At 45.7% G+C, this 23,806-nt stretch overlaps 4 protein-coding genes across 4 annotated transcripts in view; 2 read left to right on the top strand and 2 right to left on the bottom strand.

Annotated features, from left to right (window-relative positions):
* Positions 1–162: 162 nt before the first annotated feature.
* On the top strand, positions 163–5,295 carry sdf4 (stromal cell derived factor 4). Its single transcript, XM_079740710.1, has 7 exons — positions 163–450; positions 779–1,081; positions 2,888–3,024; positions 3,567–3,680; positions 3,971–4,129; positions 4,231–4,406; positions 4,763–5,295. Exons 2-7 carry the CDS (start codon positions 780–782, stop codon positions 4,937–4,939), a joined length of 1,065 nt encoding a protein of 354 aa, XP_079596836.1. The 5' UTR covers positions 163–450; position 779; the 3' UTR covers positions 4,940–5,295.
* Positions 5,296–6,049: 754 nt separating this feature from the next.
* Positions 6,050–7,869, top strand: LOC307079843 (coiled-coil domain-containing protein 42-like; the record flags this gene model as incomplete). Its single annotated transcript, XM_079742351.1, has 7 exons — positions 6,050–6,057; positions 6,431–6,497; positions 6,644–6,748; positions 6,870–7,070; positions 7,186–7,401; positions 7,519–7,677; positions 7,759–7,869. The coding sequence occupies 7 exons, from the start codon at positions 6,050–6,052 to the stop codon at positions 7,867–7,869; spliced, it is 867 nt and encodes a 288-aa protein (XP_079598477.1).
* A 27-nt stretch (positions 7,870–7,896) lies between these two features.
* Positions 7,897–19,211, bottom strand: hipk1a (homeodomain interacting protein kinase 1a; the record flags this gene model as incomplete). Its single annotated transcript, XM_079740918.1, has 15 exons — positions 7,897–9,567; positions 9,928–10,058; positions 10,329–10,507; positions 11,446–11,568; positions 11,984–12,139; positions 12,295–12,416; positions 13,084–13,202; positions 13,681–13,870; positions 14,633–14,783; positions 15,447–15,628; positions 16,038–16,124; positions 16,228–16,347; positions 16,727–16,850; positions 17,437–17,810; positions 18,366–19,211. The coding sequence occupies 15 exons, from the start codon at positions 19,209–19,211 to the stop codon at positions 9,124–9,126; spliced, it is 3,348 nt and encodes a 1,115-aa protein (XP_079597044.1). The 3' UTR covers positions 7,897–9,123.
* Positions 19,212–20,559: 1,348 nt separating this feature from the next.
* Positions 20,560–23,806, bottom strand: part of acap3a (ArfGAP with coiled-coil, ankyrin repeat and PH domains 3a) — a 50,148-nt gene continuing 46,901 nt past the window's right edge. The window contains exon 24 of the mRNA XM_079740919.1: positions 20,560–21,729. Coding sequence (XP_079597045.1) covers positions 21,623–21,729 — 107 coding nt within the window. The 3' untranslated portion in view covers positions 20,560–21,622. The remainder of the gene's footprint in view (positions 21,730–23,806) is intronic.

The raw sequence follows: 23,806 nt of genomic DNA on the forward strand, positions 1-23,806 counted from the left end.
ACTGTTGCTTCGTTTCTTATTTTTGAACACAGTGCCATCTACCGGTAGAGCATCATACAAATAAATATTGACCCTTCCAACATGGCTGCACACTTACGCCGAAAACATACTTGGCCCATTTCCGGGATGCGTCAGTGACAACGTTGACAACGTAGCAACCAGAGCCTGCCAGCCGGGTGATCTGACCAGTATTCCCAGTATGTCTAGTATCGATCGACGTTGAGAAGTTAAACTCCCACCTACAACATCTTCAATAGTCTAATCGTCGTCCAACAGGTGTCAGTCTGTCCTTCCTGGGGGTGTGAGTGTCGACGTGTACAGGAAGAAACCAGCTGCTGTTGACAGCTTTTGAGCTAAAGAAGGTTGTTGGTTTGTATGAGGATTGACTGGTTTTGACTCAGCCAAAGGGATTTCATAAGTTCACATCTGGGATAGGTGGCTGCTTGGCAGGTGAGGTGTTCTCTAGTTTGATCAAACATACAAGTTATTATATTGTACAACAATGCTGTCTAGGTGTTAGCCTAGTTAAGCTAGCTAGTTAGCTAGCACACAGTAACAGGAAAATCGAGAGAGCTGATCATTTAATTATAAGAAATGACTGAACTGTCTCATCTACACTGAAAACCTAACAAATGATATGCACGATAACATAGCAGTCGAGTTTCTGTTTTAACTTTTGTATCTTGTATCGGTTACTAGACTATATGGTGTCATATGCTGATGTTTGACACTTGGACTCCGAACCTTAACGTTTGTCTGCACCCATATGGGTCTGCAGGATGTCTGTCTTAAGCCAGGTGTGGTGCAGGAGTCTCCTGTTGTGCTCCCTGCTCTGCTCTGCGCTCATCCAATTACACGCACGGCCTGCCAACATGTCCGCGTTGAAGGAGAAGAACGCCAACACTAAAGATGAAAACGAGATCCTGCCCCCAGACCACCTGAATGGGTTGAAGATGGAGATGGATGGGCACCTGAACAAGGATTTCCACCAGGAGGTGTTCCTTGGTAAAGAGATGGAGGAGTTTGACGAGGATTCAGAGCCGAGACGGAACCGAAAGAAACTAATTGACATCTTTACCAAGTAAGCATCACTAAAGAGGATCAGTGTTTGTTGAACTACTCTTGTTCTGAACAGAAGGCACTGCTGACACTACACACAAAGCAGCCATTCTCTGTGCTGTGTTTAGAGCAGTGCTTCTCTTCCTCTGGACCAGAGGATATATATTTGAATTTCATGATAAGGCCACAGCTTATAAAGAAATAATTCAATCTAAAGCATATTTTCATGCAGCAGTTATGTGTGGAAACATCTGCATAGGGTGTGCTGTCTACGATTGTTTTTCCAGATTGTAAAGCTGTGACTTCAAAATTCTGCCTTCTTGAGCTCAGAGATGAGAATGAAAATGGCACTCTCTCTAAGTCAGTTAGTAAGCCAAGTTAACCAAAGGATTATTTGCAACACCTCTGCAAAATGCTAATGCTTAAGTTTACCTGTCTTGACAAAGTCTCCTTTTCATGAAATTACTCGGCAGTCTGGCTCACCATTTCTCAAGCTACCATTTCCTATGTTACCCATAAGCCATTGCACGGCTCAATCCAACCATCAAAACAGTGGACAGCTGCCAGCTAGTGATGCTAAGGATGGCTGTTATCTATGATATTCTCATTCTGGAGATTCTTTTGACATTGACAGCAGCTGATGCAGGTGATCATGTTGAGCGTGTTCATGCAGCTTACCGATTTGTACGTAAGGAAGGAGGCCCGAGAGAAAAGTAATTTGAGGTTATCCGCTCAACTACGTCCGAGCCGTGAGCTAGAGGGGGTGCACCTGTGTACTGTGCTCCATCATGGGGTGCGTTTAGCTACTTGAATTCAATTGAAATCGTAGCTATGTTGAAGTCGTAGAATGCGATATGTTGTAGAACAAACTGTTGAAGAATAAGTACAATATACTGATTTTAAAATATATTTTATAAAGAGGAATCACTCTTTTCGTTTTATATTCTGCATTCAATCACACCTCCACACGGAAGGAACTGCTTCATTATCAGTGTTTTTCATTTGCTTTATTCTTGTTCCAAGTAACACAGTATATAAGTATATGTGTGTGTTGAGATTAAATGTCAATAACTAAAGTGACAAACACGTCAGTCCATGTTTGCCCATGCTTTTTTATCAGCCAGATGTTTATTTCTATTAATGTGGAAATGATAAGGCTTGCACACAGACTCTGGGTGCGCCATGTTGACATTGTTGCAACATGCTTACAGCTGTAGAAGAGGTTCCAATTATATGGTTCTAAAATGACTGAACAAAATAATGAAAAAAAATGTTTACAATGATTGTGCACACGTTGTTTGATAGGCGGATAGTGTATTAATTGTTTGACCTGTAGCACGCATGCATAGCACACACAGAAACCTATTTTCCTGAAAGAAGGAAACGCTTTCTGCAAAAAAACAATTGGGCACCCATGACGGTGGGATAACAGTATTTATGAAGCGGGTTGTCCAGGTACAGCCCTTCATGGTTATTTTACCCTGAGCCTTACCATATTTGTTTTACCTGATCCGTTCTGTGACTTTGTACATTTCAGTTGTCGTGAAGCCAGCTGCTTGACAAATCCCTGTCGGTTGATCCATTTTATTTTTCCTTAAATGGTATTGAAAATGGCTGTGTGAAAAAAACAAAAACTAAAAAGAAGTATTTGAGCTACACATATTTAGACAGGGGCAGATTGGACTCAGGCCAGTCAGATAAAAAGGTTTACCGCACGTCAATGGACAGGAGAGCCGGCCCGGAGCTAATCACTCTCCCCGGCCGCACGTAAGGACCAGAGCACGGAGGACTGTTGTATATGACGTTCGGTTGTTTACGTGTTTTACAGGGTGGATTTCAACGAGGACAAGAGTGTCAGCGCCAAGGAAATGCAGAGATGGATCATGGAGAAAACCGAGGAGCACTTCCAAGAGGCCGTCAGGGAGAACAAGCTCAGCTTCAGGGCAGTGGACCCTGACAGAGACGGTGAGGAGGAGGGCTAGACGTGTGGCAATGACGACAGGCGGCCAGGATCCAGCCAACGGAGACTAAACCCTTACCCTCACTAAACGATTTCTCTAACATAGATTTTTATTGATTTCATCATTTATTTCGGTCCCTCTCTTTTCTCTAACTATGCTGTGGTAGCTATCAAGTTTCCCCTTTTGATTTTAAGTTAATTAACCTGCTTACCTCTATCCGTAAACTCTTTTAACCATCCAAACTTTACCATGTGTTTATAAAATAAACCTAAACAATGTTTTTCTTGATGTTATAAAATAAATAAATAAAATCCCCATGTCTGTGGTCCACAATATTATAAAGCCCCCACTTTACGCCCCAACACATTACTATAATGACTAACCAAGGCCACCTATCCCGGGATTCTAATATAATGATTTTTGCAATTTCCTTTTGCTATGTTCATTGAAGTGTTTATAATGTCTGTCGAGACTCCCAAGTGTTGCAGAAATTGTTTTGTGCTGTCGTGATTCTGGGCACTAACATTCTAATTGTTTTTCATTCAGGTCATGTCACATGGGATGAGTACAGAGTCAAGTTTCTGGCCAGCAAGGGACTCAATGAAAAGGAAGTTGCGGAGAAGATAAAGAACAACGAAGATCTCAAGGTGGACGAGGAAAGTGAGTGCACGGCGATATGCTTATACAGCTCCTATTTCACACCCTATTCAATGTAGCGGTTGAAGAGGTCTGCAGCCCAGCTTTTATAGGCGAGCGTGAAAGTGCTGCACTTTCCAAGCTTCCGCCTCCATAATATGAAGAACATATTGACATTGTCGCAAAGCTTTTGGACAGCGTCACATAGTTGGCAGGGACACGGCTGTTGACTCTGTGTATGCCTTCCTTTATCTGTTATGCATCATTAACCGCAATCAATCCGAATGATCTCACCAGTCCATTCCACCTTGCAGCTCAGGAGGTTCTGGAGAGCCTCAAAGACCGCTGGTTCCAGGCCGACAACCCTCCGGCCGACCAGCTGCTCAACGAGGAGGAGTTCCTCTCCTTCCTCCATCCGGAGCACAGCCGGGGCATGCTCAAATACATGGTGAAGGAGATCGTCCGCGACCTGGGTGCGTCTCCTCCCCCCTCCCCTCACCCACCCACCCTCTCATCGCGGTCCTCCCGTTGAGGCGCTAACCGTGTGTGCGCCGTCTTGTATTTTGTGTCGCAGACCAGGACGGCGATACGAAGCTGACGCTGTCGGAGTTCATCTCCCTGCCCGTGGGCACGGTGGAGAACCAGCAGGCGCAGGACATCGACGACGACTGGGTCCGCGAGAGGAAGAAGGAGTTCCTGGAGGTCATCGACGCCGACGGGAACGGCATCGTTACGATGGAGGAACTGGAAGTAGGTGGAAGTGGAGAGAGTTCTTGTGGTGGTGAAGCCTCGCTGTGATATTCTTTCCCAACAATCTGCGAATGCGTTTCCCATTATCAGGTTTTTCTCACTAAAAGGATTATTGTCCATTGTATATCAAGTGTAACAAGCATCTACATCTTAAGAGTCACTTATTTGTTCTTGCAGCACTTCACTATAACATAATTTATACCGGAAAGGCTCTTGAGAGTTTGTGCACAAGATGAATTTCGGGGAGAATTGGGAGGGAGTGGGGTTACATGAGCAGGCTGAAGAGTATAAACGAAACGGGATGAACTTCTGACCATTTCTTCCTTCTTTCTTGTGTCCCGTTCCTCCTCGCACAGGAGTACATGGACCCCATGAACGAGTACAATGCGCTCAATGAGGCCAAGCAGATGATCGCAGTGGCGGACGAAAACCAGAACCAGAACCTGGAGCTTGAGGAGATCCTGAAGTACAGTGAATACTTCACTGGCAGCAAGCTCATGGACTACGCCAGGAACGTTCACGAGGAGTTCTGAACATCAGGCCTTCCGTAACACCCCCCCCCCCACCCCCCATTCCCTCTTGAACTGAACTACTCAGTGTGGGGGGCGGGTAACTAACTCATACTCTGTTCTATGTTCAATCATGTGCTTGATGCCTCCCCCCCACACACGACTCAAAGCGGACTCAGACCAAGATGTTTAAATATTGTAATTGCTGCCTACTGTCAATTGGGCACTACCATGCTCTGCCTACCAGTCCAGTCTGCATTATTTTGGATGCCCCCGCTTGTGTGTGTGTGTGTGTGTGTGTGTGTGTGTGTGTGTGTGTGTGTGTGTGTGCGTGCGCGTGTGCGTTTGTGAACACTCTGGAAATTGTCCTTGTTATTGAGCCGAAATTCATTATTAGTAGCAAGTCTTTCTTCCAGTAACTGGATTTAATTCTGCAATCACTGTTTGGTTTTGACTGGTATAGTTGTATACAATGTAAATACTTGCCCATTTACAGAAATTCATGCCTCTGTCAGACAGACTGACTTAAAAAGAACAGTTGAATGTGATGTCGCTGAAAGGACTACACCCTCAGAGAGCTACTGGTAACACGTCCAGTATACAACTGAAGCACAATGAATTAGTCACCTTCCCATTGTTTCTGCCTTCAAAGTATTGCGAGACGAATAATTGATACGTCCAACCGTCCCTGTGCCATGACTCTCCTCCGTCCCTCGAAACGTCAAATCAATTGATCGCTTTTCTGTCAATACTTTGAAAGAGGGTGTAGATTTAAAAAGTCAGAAGTATATTTAATGAGAAAAATAAACCTATTTAACCAATCTTCATTGATGGACAAAAACTGTAAATATATCATGAACGCAAATACTTAGTCATTTAGAAAATGTGAATACATCTAAAAAGGCTGTTCTGTTTTCCTACCAGCCAACCATTGAAATAATTTGTGCTTCTATTCATATTAAATATATTACATTTATAAAGCTTTCAAATATCACATGGATTTGTTTTAGTCAGCATCTTTGATTCTGAGTTTTTGTTGCACTGAATTCCAACTTAATTTAATTAAAAGTTCCAGGGATCCTTGATCACAAACTATAAGCAGATCGTTGAACGTTTTCCTCCTTGTGTTCTGTAATGCTCAGGCAAACTCATCTGAACTGCAAAATACCCTAATATGTTCGGAGAATGTGACAAAACTTTATTAAAAATCGTATTGCAAACGGACTTGCAATCATTAAACCTCTGTTATTAAATGCTTGGCTACTTACTTCCAGGATAAGTATAGGTTATGTCTTCTGGGCCTGTAGCATGAATAGTTGCCATGGCAAATGTTATTTTGTTTACTTGTTATTTCAGTACAAGTTATAACAGCGGTTTGAGCCACTGCACTTTCCCAAGCTGCCTGAAAGCCTTCATAATAATGTAAGAATTAAAACAAACCAATTGTATTCATTTTCCTTAAACAGCTTAACGTTAAAACTTGTTTTTCTGTTTAATTGGGTGTGTGTGGGAAAGGAATCAAACATTTCTCCACAAACAGAAGCCTGAGGAAGACCCAACCATTCTGAGAGGGCAACGGCTGGTAGGAGGTCATTTAAATAACTGGTTTAAAATTTAGGTATGTTACACTAGTGCTACATGTCTTTTTGCTATTCCAACCACTAGGCCTACCGGTCCCCACCCCCACCCATTACATTACATTATTCACCTGTTTTTGTGTTCGTTCAGGACCTTGAGGCTCGACGTGCCGAGCAAGAACTCCGCAAGGCGTTGCATAAGGAGAAGGAGGCGGCCATGAGAGATGACAAACTGACCGTAGTACCCTTCCTAAAGGTACGATAGCACCCCCATGAAGATATAAGGGTCAAATCTGCTCCAATTAAATGGTACCAATGAAAAAATGTTTTAAAGCATGGACTATTTTACTTATCTGTTGCATACAACTGTCCTCCAGAGCAATGACGTACAACGAAGTCGGGCTGAACAGCAGGCAAAAGAAGAAAGAAAGCGGATTAATGAGTTGGAGCGCCAGAGATGCACGCTCATACAGGAGTTAAAGGCCCTCCGCCTGCGAAAGGCGAGGCTGGACAGAAGCGTTCGGCAACACGCTCTATTCGCTGCCTACGTGAAGAAAGTGTCTCAGTCTGTTGAGCAAGTGCGTCAGTCTTGACTAAACGCTGTGATATAATTAAGAGATATCGGTTTCATTGTCATTGTTTGCATATGCTACGTTTTGTCCCACAATCAACGTTCATGTGCAAACGTTACAGGAACCTGCCCAGTTAATGCACAGCTTCGCTACCTTGATGCACAGCGCAAACAGATTGTTGCAAATCATGCAAAACAACCTTGACTGCGCACAGAAGGCGCGCTCTGAGTACGCCTTCCACCATCAACAGGCAGCTGACGTTATCTTGCGCGGTAATAACGCATTGGGAGCATTGCAACGCGATTTGGACAATGTTCAGTCTATCAGGATGAATATGGTAGGGCAGATCTGGCTAGTCTGATAAGTTTTGACAATTCCACTGTTGTGTCTTTGAATGTGTCTGCATTTAAGAATTTGATGTAATCAAAGTAAAGTCACATATAGTAATTGACAGGAAGCCCAATGGTCCCATATTCTGGACACTGCTGCCAAGAAGACCCTGGAGTTGGGGACCATCAAAATGGCCTCTCTCAATTTATCCCAATTCGTGCACAATTCCAAGAGCGGTTACCCCCTTGTAGGCCAGGAGGACACTGTGAAACAGCTGGAACAGGTAGGCCTAACGTTGTCTAGACGGTCTTAAACAACCCTCCTTCACCGTGGTCCAAATGTTAACATTTTCCTCCTCGTATAGGTCAAGACCTTCATAACCTATTCTACTGATGTCCTTTTGGCAGTAAAAAAAACCCAGGAAGCACTGAAACTGACTGTGAAGAATGAAAAAGAAGCAAAGGCAACTGTATGAATCATAGAATACACTATAAATCTGATGAATTTTAAACAGAGTTTTTATTGCGTACTTATTGGTTTGGTGGCATCCTGTGTTTGATGACGTCGTCACAACGAATCACAACACAGCAGGCTTCCCCATACATTTCATATTAATTGGTTACCTATTAAACATCAATTTATCTATCTATCTATCTCTATGAATCAACTCCATTGTTAGCTCATTCACAATGTGAATTTAAACCATAAAGAATGAGTGTTAACAATCAACACAGTACAACTTGAGATACCCAATACGATTTGGTTTGTGCATATGTGTGCGAAAGACACTCTAAAACACACCACAGGGAAATGTGTCTTTACTGCTCAAACTATCATTGAGAACATGTTATCGCACAAACAAAAACAACACGTCTCACTGTCCGCCCCTCACTGTCTACCTCATCTACATCGTCTTTGTAAGCTTTTGTTTCCACCTACCAAGCATGATGTTACACCTGTAGGACCAGGCCTAATGTCATCATAGACACCTTTGACCGGATCCAGAACACACTGACACATCATCATATTACATGACAGTATATACTTATTTTGTATCTAGGATACTAGTTACATACAGTACATACATACATACATACATACATACATACATACATACATACATACATACATACATACATACATACATACAGTACAAACATTCATAAGTGTAACAATAGAAGAAAAATAAACATTGCTCACACTTAACGCATATTTATATTACCACAATATGTTGCCATAGAGGATTAAGTAAGGCAAGTGGGTTGTGTTTGCATATTGCAAGCATTTCTATATATTCAGAATAAAAGCAAAATCCACTAATCATTGTCCATGACATTAAGTGCTAAAGGTTCAACCTCACAGTTTTAGTTTACATATAGATCTTTAAAAAAATTAGACAGGCAAGATACGTTAAATGTAAACAAATAATTAACAATGTACAGCCAACAAAGTTAAATATATTTGTTATGCAATATTCAATTCCACATTTGATTAAATAAGAATTTAAAGTATTTCCTAAAAGAGAAAAATAATTTAAAAAAAGACTTTAAAACACGTAATCGCCTTGTCTCCTGGTCCCCTTGTGATGACCTCATACTTCTCTCCAACTGGTCGGTCCCCATGTGATGACCTAATACTGCCACCTAATACTGTCCCCTTGTGATGACCTCTCAGTGGGTTCCTCCTCCTGGTCTTGTGAACAAGAGACGGCCCCTGGCCCGTGGACTCCTCACAGGAAAGGATACTGGTTAAGCTTGCGTGGGTAGGGGGCACTTGAGTGATGGAAGTGCGCTCCAGCCAGCTGCTGCTGCTGGTGGAGGTGGTGGTGGTGGTGGTTGAGGTTGCTGCCGTAGGGCCCGGGCACTGGTCCCCCCAGCGCCAGGCCGCCGTTCTTCGGCAGCAGCCCCACGGAGGCGTAGGCCCCGCCGGCCCGGGCCAGGCTTGACGATGCCCCCTGCATCTGGTCCACGGTCTGGGAGACGGAGGCCAGGGCGGCGGAGGCCGGGTAAGCGTAGAGGCCGGGCGCCGAGCTGAAGAGGGGGGTGTCGTGGAGCCGGTAGTGGGACTGGGAGACGGGCGCTGGGTGGTTGGGCGGGCGCGTTCTCAGGGCCCCGCTGCCGATGCCACCTCCTCCCAGTGGGTCCAGCGACGAGGACAGGACGGTTGGCTGGACCTGAATCACCAAAGCTGCTGGTCTTACATGGTATCAGGATAGCTCTACTATACTGTACAGCTTATCTGTAGAGGTACCGGCCTATTGTTAGTCAAGGCAATATTGGCAGATCATAAAAACAAAACAAGCAAGGGTTGACCAGGGCGAGGAGGGTGTACCAGGGTGCAGTGGGCTAGTAACAGAGGGTTGGACCAGGGTGCAGTGGGCTAGTAACAGAGGGTTGGACCAGGGTGCAGTGGGCTAGTAACAGAGGGTTGGACCAGGGTGCAGTGGGCTGGTAACAGAGGGTTGGACCAGGGTGCAGTGGGCTAGTAACAGAGGGTTGGACCAGGGTGCAGTGGGCTGGTAACAGAGGTGTACCTGACTGAGGTTTAGAGGCTGAGTTCTGCTCCATTTTGTCTGCTGATGGCGGTCGGCTGTAGAGTCCCCGGCTGACTGGCTGACCTGCGTCGAGTCCTTCTTGGACTTAGCAGAGCTGCTCGGAGCCGGGTCTAAAGTAAAAACAGGATCCACACACACACACTCAGTGCCAACCATGCCGCTCGGAACGGCCCATATTTATATATTTTGTTAGATATATTTCTTACGATTCTCCAAAGCAATGGTTTGGTTCATTCCTTCTTTTTTTTGTTGCTGTTCTGATCAAGCATACTAAAAGGCACTTCTACATCAAGATAAGAACACTCATGTGTTCAGAGTGGGACGTTGGTTGGTGGAGTGGCCCCCCATGGCATGCAGTACATGATCCCCACCATGCGTACCCGTGGCTCTGATGCTTGAGGCGTCCCCGGGCTGGCTCTTCACCGTGGGCATGATGACGGCTAGACACTTGGAGGCCTGGGGCCCCGCTCGGGGGCTCAGGGGGCTGCTTGTGGAAGAGTCGGAGGAGTCGTGCACCGTCACACAGCTGATCACGTTGGTCCGCTGGCTGGGCCTGGAGCTGTGAGTTGTGAGAGATGAATGGAACGAAAGTGTTGGAAACTGTCATGTCAGATCACTGTTTGATGGCCAAGGAACAGCAACATAGAATGAATGAATTAATGCGTGAGCATTTTGACATTGCATTTATTCAGAGCTTTTCAAGATACCCAAAGCTCTCACAATATGTGTAATGTGTGTGTGTTTGTGTGTGTGTGTGCGATCCACTACAAAGTACAAAAAGCATGGAGAGGATTTAGCAGTAAAACGATGTATCTTTAACCTCAAAGTGAAGTTCAGTAGAATATCAATGACATGCAAACATTGAGAAGATGGGATTAGATATTGTGGGGTATTTTATTAATACCATCATCGTGTCATACATTTGATATGATTAAAGAGGCGGCATTACAGGAGATGAGGGAAAGTTATTAAAATAAACCCATTACAGAGAATGAGTTCTGCCTTGGTAAAACGTATTATCAAACGTCTGGCGGTGGGATGTGTTACTATGATGGAATTAGCACAAAAATGATGTTGACATTAAATGTGCTGATAAACAATTTCTCTTTCACTTGATGGCGATAATGCAGAGAGGAGGATCCAAGGTTAGCCAGCTGGTTCAAAGAAGATGACCCTGCCAGACTCAGATTGAACAACTGAGTGTAACCTTGAAGAAGATAACTACTGTAATAAACATACAAGGCTATTCCACATCGCGTCAATAATACAGATAAAAAAAACAAATAATACAGTCTTAAAGATAGTATTTGACCAAAACTCAAAACAGTGTACAATCATTTTAAAAGCAGGGATATTTATCATACAGAAAAGGCACGACGTGAACTCAGGATGAAGAAACAAGCATGAGCGAGGCAGTCAAAGCAGGAAAGAAAAGGCAAGTAAAGCAGGAGAGCAGGATGAATAAGTATGGGGGTACGGGGTGGTGGTGGGCCTCACCAGGCGGCCAGGACCTTGCTCTCCTCCTCCTCGTCGGAGTCGCTGTCGATGGTGATGATGCTCGCCACTGGGCTGGGCGTGTCGGAGATGACGATGGGCTGGGAGCGGTCCCCAGAGGGCGGCCTGCATGGGGGTGCGGGATGTGTGTGTGTGTGGGGGGGGGGGGGGGGGGGGGGGGGGGGGGGATGGAACCCAGGTCAGGACAACACGGGACTAAAGACGAGGGCTGAACCCACGAAAAGGATCCTTGTGATTGCGACTCATTGTGATGAACAGATTATGCAGTGCCTGGGATTCTTTGGAGCACTTATTGCTTATTTGTGATGGTCTGTAGTTTAAGTTGAATGTAACAGGCGTACAAAATTCACATGTATTGATTGATTTTATGTATTTTGTTGCATTAACTGCAACCTTTCAGGATTAGCTAATTGCAGAAGGTGATTGATATGGGATTAATTGTGCAGCCCTACTGAAGACACAGGAGCCACCATCGTCCACTGCATCACAGTACCTGGCCGTGCGGCCTGCGTGACAGTACCTGGCCCTGCAGTCCGATTGCCGCGCCTTGGACCTCCTGGCCTGCTGGGCTCTGGGATGTGTGGAGGAGGCGATGGAGGGGTTGTGGTTCAGTTTGGAGCCGTGACGCCCCGCAGCGACCTCCTGCTGATTATCATACTGGCTGCCATGACGACCCCTGCGTCATTATCATTATTATAATAATAATTATTGTGGCATCATCCTCAGTATCAGTAACGTACAACTACCCCTCCCGAGTGAATAGCATCCCGTTAGTCAAACTAAGCAAAGAAGTGTATTCATTGGTTTGCACTGGGTCTAATTCCAGCTCACCGCCAGGTGTGTGGAGCCCCCATGGGGGGGTCAGACACCAACGCCTGGCCAGGGGCGTGGAGCGCCATCTGCTGCCAGCTGGAGGGGATGACGATCTGCTGGGCCCCAGCTGGCCAGCCCTGCTGGGAACACACACACACACACACACACACACACACACGCACGTGCACACGCACACACACACACACACACACACACACACACACACACACACACAATAATACAGAGCAGTTTCAGGTTGTGAGTGTGTGTTCAGATCCCGGCTGGCCGACTGGAACTCAGAATAGCAGATACACACGCAGACAACCGGAAACTGTTCCATATGATTGGAAACAAGGAAAGCACATCCCTTCCCTCAAACCTTGCAAACTAGCCTATTTTTCCTACATGTTAACCTTATCATCGTCACACTACAGACCCTTGTCACAGTTAAGTAAACACAGTATAGGCAGGGTTTGGATCTTTAGATGCTATGCATTTTCTCAGAGCTTTCATAGCAGGGACAACCTCTTTCTCAGGCTTCATGAAGGTGGTTAAGAATGTCTCAAAGCACCAGCAATGGTTCAGTCCTAAACCTCCATGGTCAAAGTGTGTTCGTTTAGTCCTAGTCCTCCACGTTCAAAGTGTTTTATCTTCACTGGTTCAGTCCTAAACCTCCATGGTCAAAGTGTGTTAGTTTAGTCCTAGTCCTCCACGTTCAAAGTGTGTTATCTTCACTGCTTCAGCCCTAAGCCTCCACATCAGCCTATAGGTGAGCCGTGGGGTCATGCCACGGTCTCGGGAGCCTACCTGCGCCAACATGCTGGGCTGTATGTGGAGGGCCTGCGGGGGCTGGTTCTGGGGAACCAGGGGAACAGAGTTGTCCACCCTCACTGGGTAGCCAGAGTGCTTGTTGGAGGGCTGCAGACCTGGGACACACGGAGGGCCATGATGTGATTAGGGATGTTTATTAATGACACAGATAAAATCGGTATAATCTATACGCTGTGGGTTTGAAACCTTTTCAGACATTTTTATGTTCACTCGTGCCAGCTGAGTTTGTGTTAGCCAATCACGCGTATACAGATCCCAAACTGCAGCAACATAATTGGTAGAAACAAATATGAGAAGAAAGAAGGGGAACACCCCATTCACCCAGATTAGATCTCGTCTACCATCCGTCTTCAATCTCAGTCTCAATCTAATCTAAAGTCTCATTTGTGAGACTCCAGTTGAGTAAATCCCTTTTAACCTTAATCACTCAATGTCAGAGAAACAGAGTGGTGAATGATGTGCGGTATGTTCACATGTTCTCTCTAAACCGGTACAGAGCTGAAGCAGGTTTAGCCTACGACCCTCACACCATAATGACCTAGGATGCCATCACCAGAGGTGAATGGTCCTTACCCTGGATGGTGGGCGGGCACACGATGAGGGTCTGCTGGAAGGGTTCGGCCTGGCCACAGAGCTGGGGGGCTCTGCTCTGCGGGGCCAGGCCGGGGATGTTAATGGTGGCCTGCTGGTAGAGTCCCGGCGGGTAGTTGAGCAGCGGCACGGTGCTGCTCAGGGACAGAGACGGGCCCCCGGGGGAGGCCATCTGGGGGGAGGGGCCCGCCAAACGGGGATGGTTGTTAATGGGGGGTTTGGTTATGCCCCTTGTTTAAAGGTGCTGTATGTACGATTTGAGAGTTGTGAAGGGAAGGTGTGGAGATGAGAGGAAGACAGCAGGATTTTGAAAATAAACAACCCCAAAAGGAACTCTCTCCCTCCCTCTCACCTCCCTCCCTCCCTTTCCCCCCCTCTCTGCTCCTCCCTCTCTGCTCCCTCCCTCCCTTTCCCCTCCCTCTCTGCTCCCTCCCTCCCTCCCTCTCCCCTCCCTCTCTGCTCCCTCCCTCCCTCTCCCCTCCCTCTCTGCTCCCTCCCTCCCTCTCCCCTCCCTCTCTGCTCCCTCCCTCCCTCTCCCCTCCCTCTCGGCTCCCTTCCTCCCTTTCCCCTCCCTCTCTGCTCCCTCCCTCCCTCCCTCTCCCCTCCCTCTCGGCTCCCTTCCTCTCTGCTCCTCCCTCTGATCCCTCCCGCTTCACATTTCTCCACCATTGAGATGATACGCTGTATACGCAAAATGTGATTAAAATGCAAGATGGATTCCCCGAACCAATCAGGTAAGAGAATATAGCTGATGGATGACTAGGCCATTCAAATAATAGCTCTTAAATCGTTCCCTCAGCATCGTTAATCATACACATTTATATAATAGCTCTTAAACCTTCCCTTTAAGAATGATTGGAGTGTGAAATAAGTGAGATGGGCGCATGGGCCTCATGAGATGAGACCACACGGCGGTGTGGTGGGGCACTGGGACCTGGCTGTGCTGGTTGAGCTGGCTGCTGAAGGTCACAGTGAGGTTGGCCGCAGCACTCGGGGCGGTGTTGCCACCGAACAGGTTCTTGTTGTTGTCGAAGGCGGTGCATCGACGCTTGCATATGTCCATGTTCTGGAAGCAGGACTTCACACTGCACGGTACAGACATGGTGTTACATAGAAGGACAGGCAAGTAGTCATGCTGTTAAGAAGCTTGAGTAGAAGTTACAATTAATCTCTGTATGAAAGTCTAGCAGAGGACGGTCGTGTATTGTTACTATGACGTAAAACTAGATTCAATCAAGTACAGCATGATTGATGATTTCGATATTACATTGCCTTCTTAATTCAATGAAAGTCTTTATATATATATATATATATATATATATATATATATATATATATATATATATATATATATATATATATATATATATATGAAGGTTCAAAAATGGACACCCACTAACCAAAAACTGTTAGATTTAGATGTACTATAGCATGGCAGGTTGATTATTATTACCCAACTTTGGTCCCTGTATATACGGATGGATTTGTTTTGAATGCTTTAGTAACAGGGCTTGAAAGGTTCATGGTCTCCAAGAACTTTTCCAAACGTATAAAATCAGCGTAATAATCCAGGTTTTTCGAACAATCAGATCGCTCAAAATTATTTCATTTTTTTGACCAATCATATCGCTCGAAAAAAAAAAGAATCCCGACCAATCATATCGCTCAAAATATAGATATTTTTGGACCAAACAGAAAGCTTATTATTTTGTGTGTGTGATTCCAAGGTGTGCTGCGGGACGCCATACTGGGAGCTGTGGGGGAAGGGCAGCAGGTGGCTCATGGTGACAAAGGGGTGGTTGAGGGTCTTGATGGGAGTGACTCTCTTGTCCGCGTCCAGCGTGAGCATCTTCTTCAGCAGGTCGATGCACTCCCGGCGGTCCGCCTTCTCCGCCTGCACGTCCGTCCCGTCCAGGTGGGTCATGTTCACCTGCAGCATGTGGGGGAAGGGGGGGATTTGAAATACGAGCACTGTCCAAAATACTAGCTACTACCTTCCTTACTTTAACTCTATATCTCAATAACTCATTTGTTACACTATATTACACATTCACATTTTTGTGATCAAACAAAAATTAGTTATTTTTGTTTGATCACAAAAAATAGTCTATCTATATACATACAATATTTAAATACAATATGTCACGTACGATACAATATTGGTAGACATTGAATGTATACAAGCAAATGCACATTGAAATAATGTAGGGAAAATAGTGCATAATAAATAATGGAGGGCAATATATGGTCCTCATTCAATAGAATACACTGCATAGAGTTAAACTCAAAGGATTGCAGCCAACGTAAAATTCAAAAGTGAATAAAAGTCTCCTGCTGACCTGCATCATGTCATCCAGACAGTTGAAGATGTACTTCCTTGCCTCCTTGGACTTGATCCCCATCTCCGCCTCATGTTCTGTGGGTGTCTAGAGGGAACAGGGCCAGAGCGCCGACCTCAGTGTGAGTCGAGCGACATGGTACAAAATGTCCCTGCTGCTGAACGCTCATGCTAGCGCTAGAGCTACCCACTTTGAGCCTCCACAGGGGGTAGCTGGCGTCGGGCCCCCTGTTGAAGAAGCGGCTGCTTTTGGTCCCCGCACTCAGCAGGTACTCCGCCGGGAGGCCCTGGGTCTGTGAGATGTAGCGGATCTACCGACAGCCAACAGACACGTGTCACAACACTGTCCGCCAGGGCGGCAGGATTATGGAGAGTGGCAGGATGATTGCATGATAGTTCAGCATTTACCAGCACTCAACGCAACTACCTCTCCCTATTGCTTTTCTATTTTTACAACAAATGAGAATGATTGGCTGAAGCCTCTTTGTGCTGGAAGACTACATACTTGGAAATACTTGCAAGTAATCAGTAAAACATTAAGTGTTTTCTTTTCTCTCGTAGTGAAGCTGGACTTGGCCTTGGGCAGAAGCAGCTAAGGAATGTTAAGGTTTGTGTACAATACAACCATGCGCCACACAGTGTGTGTGCCTGTGTGTGTATGTGTGTGCTCCGTAGAGAGGTGTCGCTGACCTGGTCGTACTCCGAGGCCCCGGGATAGAGGGGCCATCCCAGGAACAGCTCAGCGATCACGCAGCCCAGCGACCACATGTCGATGGCTTCACAGAACGGCAGTCCCAGGATGATCTCTGGGGCTCTGCAAACAAGAGCACGTTGGAACAAGATCCCACACAGGAGGACACACTCACACAACCACACACAACACAACCAGACACAAAATACAATGCTTCCACCAAAATGAAAATGAGTCAACTTGTTATTACAGTAACATCAATGACATCGTTTTAAGGCCACTTTAAAGGTAAACCAAACCCCAACACTACTTATACATTGGTTGGCATTAAATGACTCCCTCTGTAGGTTAACCACATGCTACTGTATGCATTATCTTTCATTGGCTGATATGGTTACCACCCGGTCACCTGGTAAAAACACATTGATGCAACATACTTGTCCTACGCTTAGTGAAACTAAACTGGCCTACGATAGCCGATAGCACCGAATATGTACTAGCTAGTTCTGGTTGCTCTATCCTTATTGGCTGTCCTACCATTTTCTTGCTCAATGATGATAACCCCGAACGCACGGAAAAACAATTTCCTGGAAGCACGTGAATATGATGGCTGAGATAATAGGCTACCGAAACCGGCAGCCCTGCCCCGGAAGGACCCAGAATCAACCTTTTAAAACAGGGGCCTGGTTCTACTATGAGGGGCCCCTACCTGTAGTAGCGCGACTGCAGATAGGTGGAGCACACGGCCTTGGACACGTGGCTGGCCGAGCCGAAGTCGATGACCTTGACGCGGTAGGGCTGGCGAATGGGGTCCACCAGCATGATGTTTTCTGGCTTCAGGTCGGCATGGATCAGGCCCAGGCTCTTGAGCTTCATCAGCGCCGTGGCCACCTGCTGCAGCACAGGCCGGATGGACTTGAGCAGCAGGGGGCTGAACTTGCTGTGCTTGAGGAAGTCGTACAGGTTCTGCTCCAGCATCTCGAACACCAGGCAGGTGTGGCTCTTGTGCTGGAAGCACTCGTAGGAGCGCACGAAGTTGAACTCGTCGGCGTTCTCCGTGCTCAGCCGACTGAGGATGCTCACCTGCAGGAAGGGAGAGGGAGAGGGGGAGAGAGAGGGGGAGAGAGAGGGAGAGAGAGAGGGGGGAGAGAGAGGAAGAGAGGAGAGACAGGGGGAGAGAGAGAGACAGGGAGAGAGAAAGGGGGGAGAGAGAGGGAGAGGAAGAGGAGAGACAGGGGGAGAGAGAGGGAGAGGAAGAGAGGAGAAACAGGGGGAGAGGGAAGGAGAGAGAGAGAGGGAGAGAGAGGGAGAGGGAAGGAGAGGGAGAGAGAGGGAGAGAGGAGAGAGAGAGAGGGAGAGACAGGAGGGGAGAGAGGGAGAGACAGGGGGAGAGAGGGAGAGGCAGAGAGAGAGAAGAATGAGAGAGTAAGAGAGTGGGAGAGGGGAGGCAGAAACAGTACTAATATTAGTATCCACATTAGTGGATACTAATATTTACATTTATCGTTGCTGATAACTAATGGTCATCTCTTTATTTGGAGAAAAAACATTCCTTCTCTTCATCGCCCTGGGAAAAAACACCAGCTGTTCACAGACATTGCATGTATACTTTCATCCTCCTCGTGTTTGAACCATCACCTCTATCTGTCCTTGGCGGGCGTAGGACGGGTGGTTCTTCAGTATCTTGATGGCCACGATCTCGTTGGTGCCTCTCTTCCAGCACTTGGCCACCTGGCCGAAGGTTCCGCGGCCCAGGAACTCCAGTACCTCGTAGCTGTGGGCCACCGAGCACAGGATCTCATGCTGCACCAGCTGGTAGTCCCCCTCGCTGTGGGAGCTGCTGCTCTTCGCCGCCGAGGTGGAGTGCGCCAAGGACTGGGTTCCCGTGGTGGTGGTGGTGGTGGTGCCTCCGCCTACTCCTCCACCCCCGACGGCAGCAGCGGCGGCGAGGCGGTTGTTGGTCACTACGGGCGCCGAGAGTTCCTCCAGGATCTGCACGCTGTCGCTGCTGTCCGCCTCCTCGCTCTTCCTCTTCAGGCCGTACTGCTGCCGGGCGTAGAGGTCGCCGGGCGGGGCCGCCGCCGCCGCCACCGCCGCCACCGTGGGTGGAGCCACCGGAGCCTCCTTGGCCCGGCGGAGGGAGGAGGAAGACGCCGAAGAGGAGGAGGACGAGGAGGAGGTGGAGGACGGAGGGCCGCGGATGCTTCCGGTGCTGTCGGCCGCGCGCACCACCGTCTGCTCTCTGGGGGGCCCCTGCGGCTGGAGAGGGGGCGGGGGCCCCTGGGTGGTGGAGGTGTACGCCTGTTGGTGGTTGGAGCCGGAGCCGGGGGCTTGGCTGGGACTGGGCTGGTAGTAGCCGCTGGGGTGGTCCCCCAGCGGGTGGGCCCCGTCCCAGCCAGGGTTTTCCACCTTGAGCCTCTTGGAGCGGGAGAAGGCGCTGGAGGACACGCAGGGAGAGGAGAACACCCCCATCTGGGTCGCCATGTCTGGGGGGAAGTTGTCAATCATAATCATAGGATCATTAGAAAATCAAGGACGATTAAGGGGACGATTTATAGCGTGTTATAAATGATCACAAGGGTGTTCACACAGGTGTGTATTGATTGATTTTTAAGCAGCAATTATAACACAAGCAAAGCCACATCATTTCTTAATATACAATATTTTCTTGGCTGCTGCCTGACAATTAATATAATATAGCCTATCCTTGTTTTCTTAAATTAGACATATATACAAACACCTCCTCAGTAGCCTACTCCACACACAAACACCCCCTTGAATAATCACAACAGTATAACGATGACGTTAACGCAATTAATTCAAGCCACGGGGCCAGTAACTAGATTATGACGACATCGTTAACACACTGTTGTACATTTGGCTTCTTTTTTAAACAATAACATAATTGCAACAATACCTCTGTCTGATGGTCAAATGTCGTCGCCCTTCTGACAGTCAGGCCTCATCATAGTGTCGACCACCCGTCTCTCGTTGTGCAGAGGACCCGCTGCGCTGCTACAAAGCAGCTACGGTAGAACTGATGAAGAGAAACTATCCAGCAAAGATCGAGTCCGTCGAGACCCGGGGCTGAGGTGTCATCTCGTATCCTTCTGCTAAATTAACCTATGTTGTGTTGTCACTGACGATATCGCACCATATCGAAGTAAATATCCGGTCTTAACGGAAAAAATCCCCAAACTGCAAATTGCGAATAATTCATTGTTACTTCCTACCAGCAGCGTCCTGTTCTACGGACGTAATCCCTCCCCGTAACGTGCACACGTGCGCATTAGGAGGTTCGGTGTCAGAGCGCTTTCTCTTGTTGTCATGGTTACAGCATCCTTACCGCGTAATCACACACCCTGCTAAGTCAAATACATTACATACAGACATTGGGTTGAGGATGAAACACAGCTGTGAGACAATGACAAATACAGACGAAACGTGTGTTGGTGTCTCCTGTTGTGGCTGTTGTTTTGCTGTCCCGTCTCCAAGCTCTGCCAAAAACAATTGCGCTGAAATACAGTTGTGGAGCATCTTCATCTATAACTCCATCCATTTTGTGCATCACACAGAATGAAATGAGTAGGCTACATTCATTTGTTTGCAATTATTGTTTATCATTATTACAAATACGTTAAATGTATAAAGGCAAGCGTTTTAACTTCGGTTGAACCACTAGAGGTCAGTGCTGTCCCTTGCATTTGAACAAGGCTCGACCTATATTTACCATCTGCCCTCAGCTTTTCCTGCCACAACTCTATCACAACTTTGACACTGACATTAAAAGAGTTCATCTTTATTTTCACAAAACAACGAGGACAAAGTAACATTTCCTGTTCAAATAGCATTTTGTTGATATATTAGCATATATGCCTATACAGCATTTTACACAGCAATATCAGCATTTCAATGACTTGAATCATAACATTATGAAATCTACAGAGAAATATAGATTGTAGCACATTTGAACAAATCATGATTAAGACCAGACTATACCAGCATAGCCAGGGACAAGGACCAAATCATGGGACCAAGAAGAGGTTTAGCACTGATTATATGAAGAGTTGTTTATCTTCTTAACTAGTGATACATTCCTATAATATAACTGTTGAACAGAAAGGCTCCAACTGAGTTCAAATTTGATTATGAAATGAGATAAAATGCATGCATGTAAGATACTTATGAAATTCCTTAATGAGTATGACACGACCACAGCAAACATGATGCTCTGTGCAGCAAACATCAAATACAGAGTCAAACACCTGCCAAACAAGTGCTTGGGTTACAATACAAATACAGTACAAATATGTCTATATAATTAAACGAGGCAGGGACCAGCCAACCCTCATGATAAAACACAAAAAGTATTGAAGTACAGGACACATGAGGACAGGGACTGGAACATATTCAGCAGTGCAGCAGCAACTTCCCATTCAAAGCATCCACAAACACTCACTCCAATCTGTTCCTCCCACTCAAGCTAATTCACATATCACAGATTTATATTGTCTTTGGAGCATTGTTGGTATAATAACATCGGGAACTATAGGGTAAATGGATGAGAATATAATAACATTAATTATTGTATAAAATATTTTCAACGCTTGCCTATCATGAACAGCGTTGACAAGTGGTCATCATTACTGGACATTTTTAATATTTTTGAGTATTTTGCTCTCAGAGACTCAGCTGTATTTCAACTAATAGGGATGCGTGTCTGTGTGTGTGTGTCTGTGTGTGTGTGCGTGGTGACATTCACCAGAACTAGTGGTATGTCACAATGTAAATTCAGCAAAGAGGTGGCTGCTGTACTTCCTTTCTTCAAGTATGAGTTCACTTCTGTCAGCCGTTGGGTTCTTGTGATCTTCTCCTCCGTCTAGCGTGCAGTGTGCCTAGCGGAAGGAGTGGCGGAAGTGAACGCTCCTGCGCTTCAGCTTCTCAGGGTTGTGTGAGGCCATGTGGGAGAACTCTCGGAAGATGTCCAGATACGTGGCGTCGCCTGATGAATAGAAATAAAGATGAAGAAATTGTGAGGAAAACAGTCACAACGTTTCCTTCAACATGACTGCTGTGGAGGATATTTAAGGGAACTGAGAATACTAAAGTACCTTTGAGGTTTCTAGATTTCTGCTGAGGATACTAAAATGCTGTTGAGGATTCTAAAATACTATTGAGGGAACTAAAATACTATTGAGGGAACTAAAATACTGTTGAAGATACTAAAATACTGTTGAGGATACTAAAATACGGTTGAAGATACTAAAATACGGTTGAAGATACTAAAATACTGTTGAAGATACTAAACACTGTTGAGGACATTAAAGCACTGTTGACTGTTCTAGGGCCAGAGTAGCCCTGCTAGTGAAGCAGACATCCAGTCACGCCGGAATGAAAATGTGTCAACATTTGCCAAGACGCTCAGCTGCTTTTCTCTTGCAACTTGCCAGATTTAAAAACTTTACTTTTCTTGTAACTATGGTAACAGCTGGTTCCATGGACACAACAATGGCGGTTGAACTCTTTTGTATCCCTTGAGAGTTCTCAAGCTTGACTAATTAAAAGAGGACTGAACATTCCAGCCCATCCTTCTTTGTGTGTATGTGTGTGTGTGTGTGTGTTAGAGTGAGAAAGAGTGAGAGTAAGAAAGAGTGAGTGACAGAGATTTAGCATGGGAAAGCTTTGTTATATCTTGTTTTGTTAGCATTGACATATTTTTATATACTCAATAACATGATGTTCAGTGGCAAACCATATTATACAATACATACAGTCTGAGAGATAGATAATAGAGACAACTGACCTGAATTAGTGTGCGAGTAACATGAGGAAAAGTAGACAAGCTGTTAGGAGTTGTTAGGAGGGAAAAGGTTAATCCAACTGACAGAGGAAGGAGGCAAGGAGCGAGAGATGGAGCCTCGTTCAGCGTCACGCGTTTATTTCTTTAGTGTTAGATTCATTAGAGAAGAAAGACATGTGAGCCACTGAACAAAAGAATCCAATCAACAGAACATGTACAAAGGAGGTGTTAATATGCACAGGCTGGCTTACAACCAAATCAACCGCACAGAGAGTCAGGCAGAAAACATAAAGAGATATCAGGACAGGGTAAAGTTAGCATGTTAGAGGCAAGCAGTTGAAATGTTAATAATTTTTAGTATATAAATATATATACACACATTGGTCAACATAGATACCTATTGACAGATAGAGAACAAAGGCAAATGTACATACAGTTTAATTCTTCAGTGTGTGTAAGATCAATGTTTTGTTTTGGTTATTGCTCTGATTAATAGGGAAATGTTTTCAGTGAGCGACCTGCCTTTTACTGCAACGGTAAAAGTAAACTGAAGGTACATTTTATACATTAGGCTTAAAAAATTGTAAACACTCTCTTTAATTTCTTCAAACATATTCCAAAGTGCTTTAATTAATTTGAGCAAGCAGGAAGGGAGAGTCAATATTCTGCCTCCATGCTAATTATATATCCTATTAAAAAGCCTTTAGGGGCAAAGGATTTAAAAAGTTTAAACCCTTGATTGTCAGGGATCCAGGGGGCCATTTGATATTTCAATTTGTTCACCAGATAAACAGCACTGAGGTCCATACGTTAAAAGACACTGTGCCAATTTGCGATTACTGATGAATCCTTTGATATTCCTTTTATCATATCTGAAAGAATGGCAGATTCTTACATTGTTAGATGTAAGAATCTAACCACGGTGTGTACATTTTACCAACCATGTATTCATTGCCATGACTTATTCACACTAAAGACAATATGAATACATGCAAACGCAGCACTAAAGACCACCAATGATTGACCTTTGGTTTTTGTTTGGAAGAATTCATATATTTTTTTAACCAAAAAGCCTTAGGTGTCCCTAACAACCAAAGCCAATAAGTAAAGTCTGTTGAGTTTAATGTCAACAGATTCTGTCTCTTGTGCAGATAAGAGCGGCTCTGAGGTATCAGTTCATGCAGCGGTCTCATGTTTTGGCAGCATAGTACTACGCTTCTTAGCATTGTTTAACAGTACTACATGGCAAAACACTGGGTACAGATGTAAACAAAAGCAA

The sequence above is a fragment of the Pollachius pollachius genome, assembly GCF_949987615.1.
Source record: "Pollachius pollachius genome assembly, chromosome: 8".
NCBI lineage: Eukaryota > Metazoa > Chordata > Actinopteri > Gadiformes > Gadidae > Pollachius > Pollachius pollachius.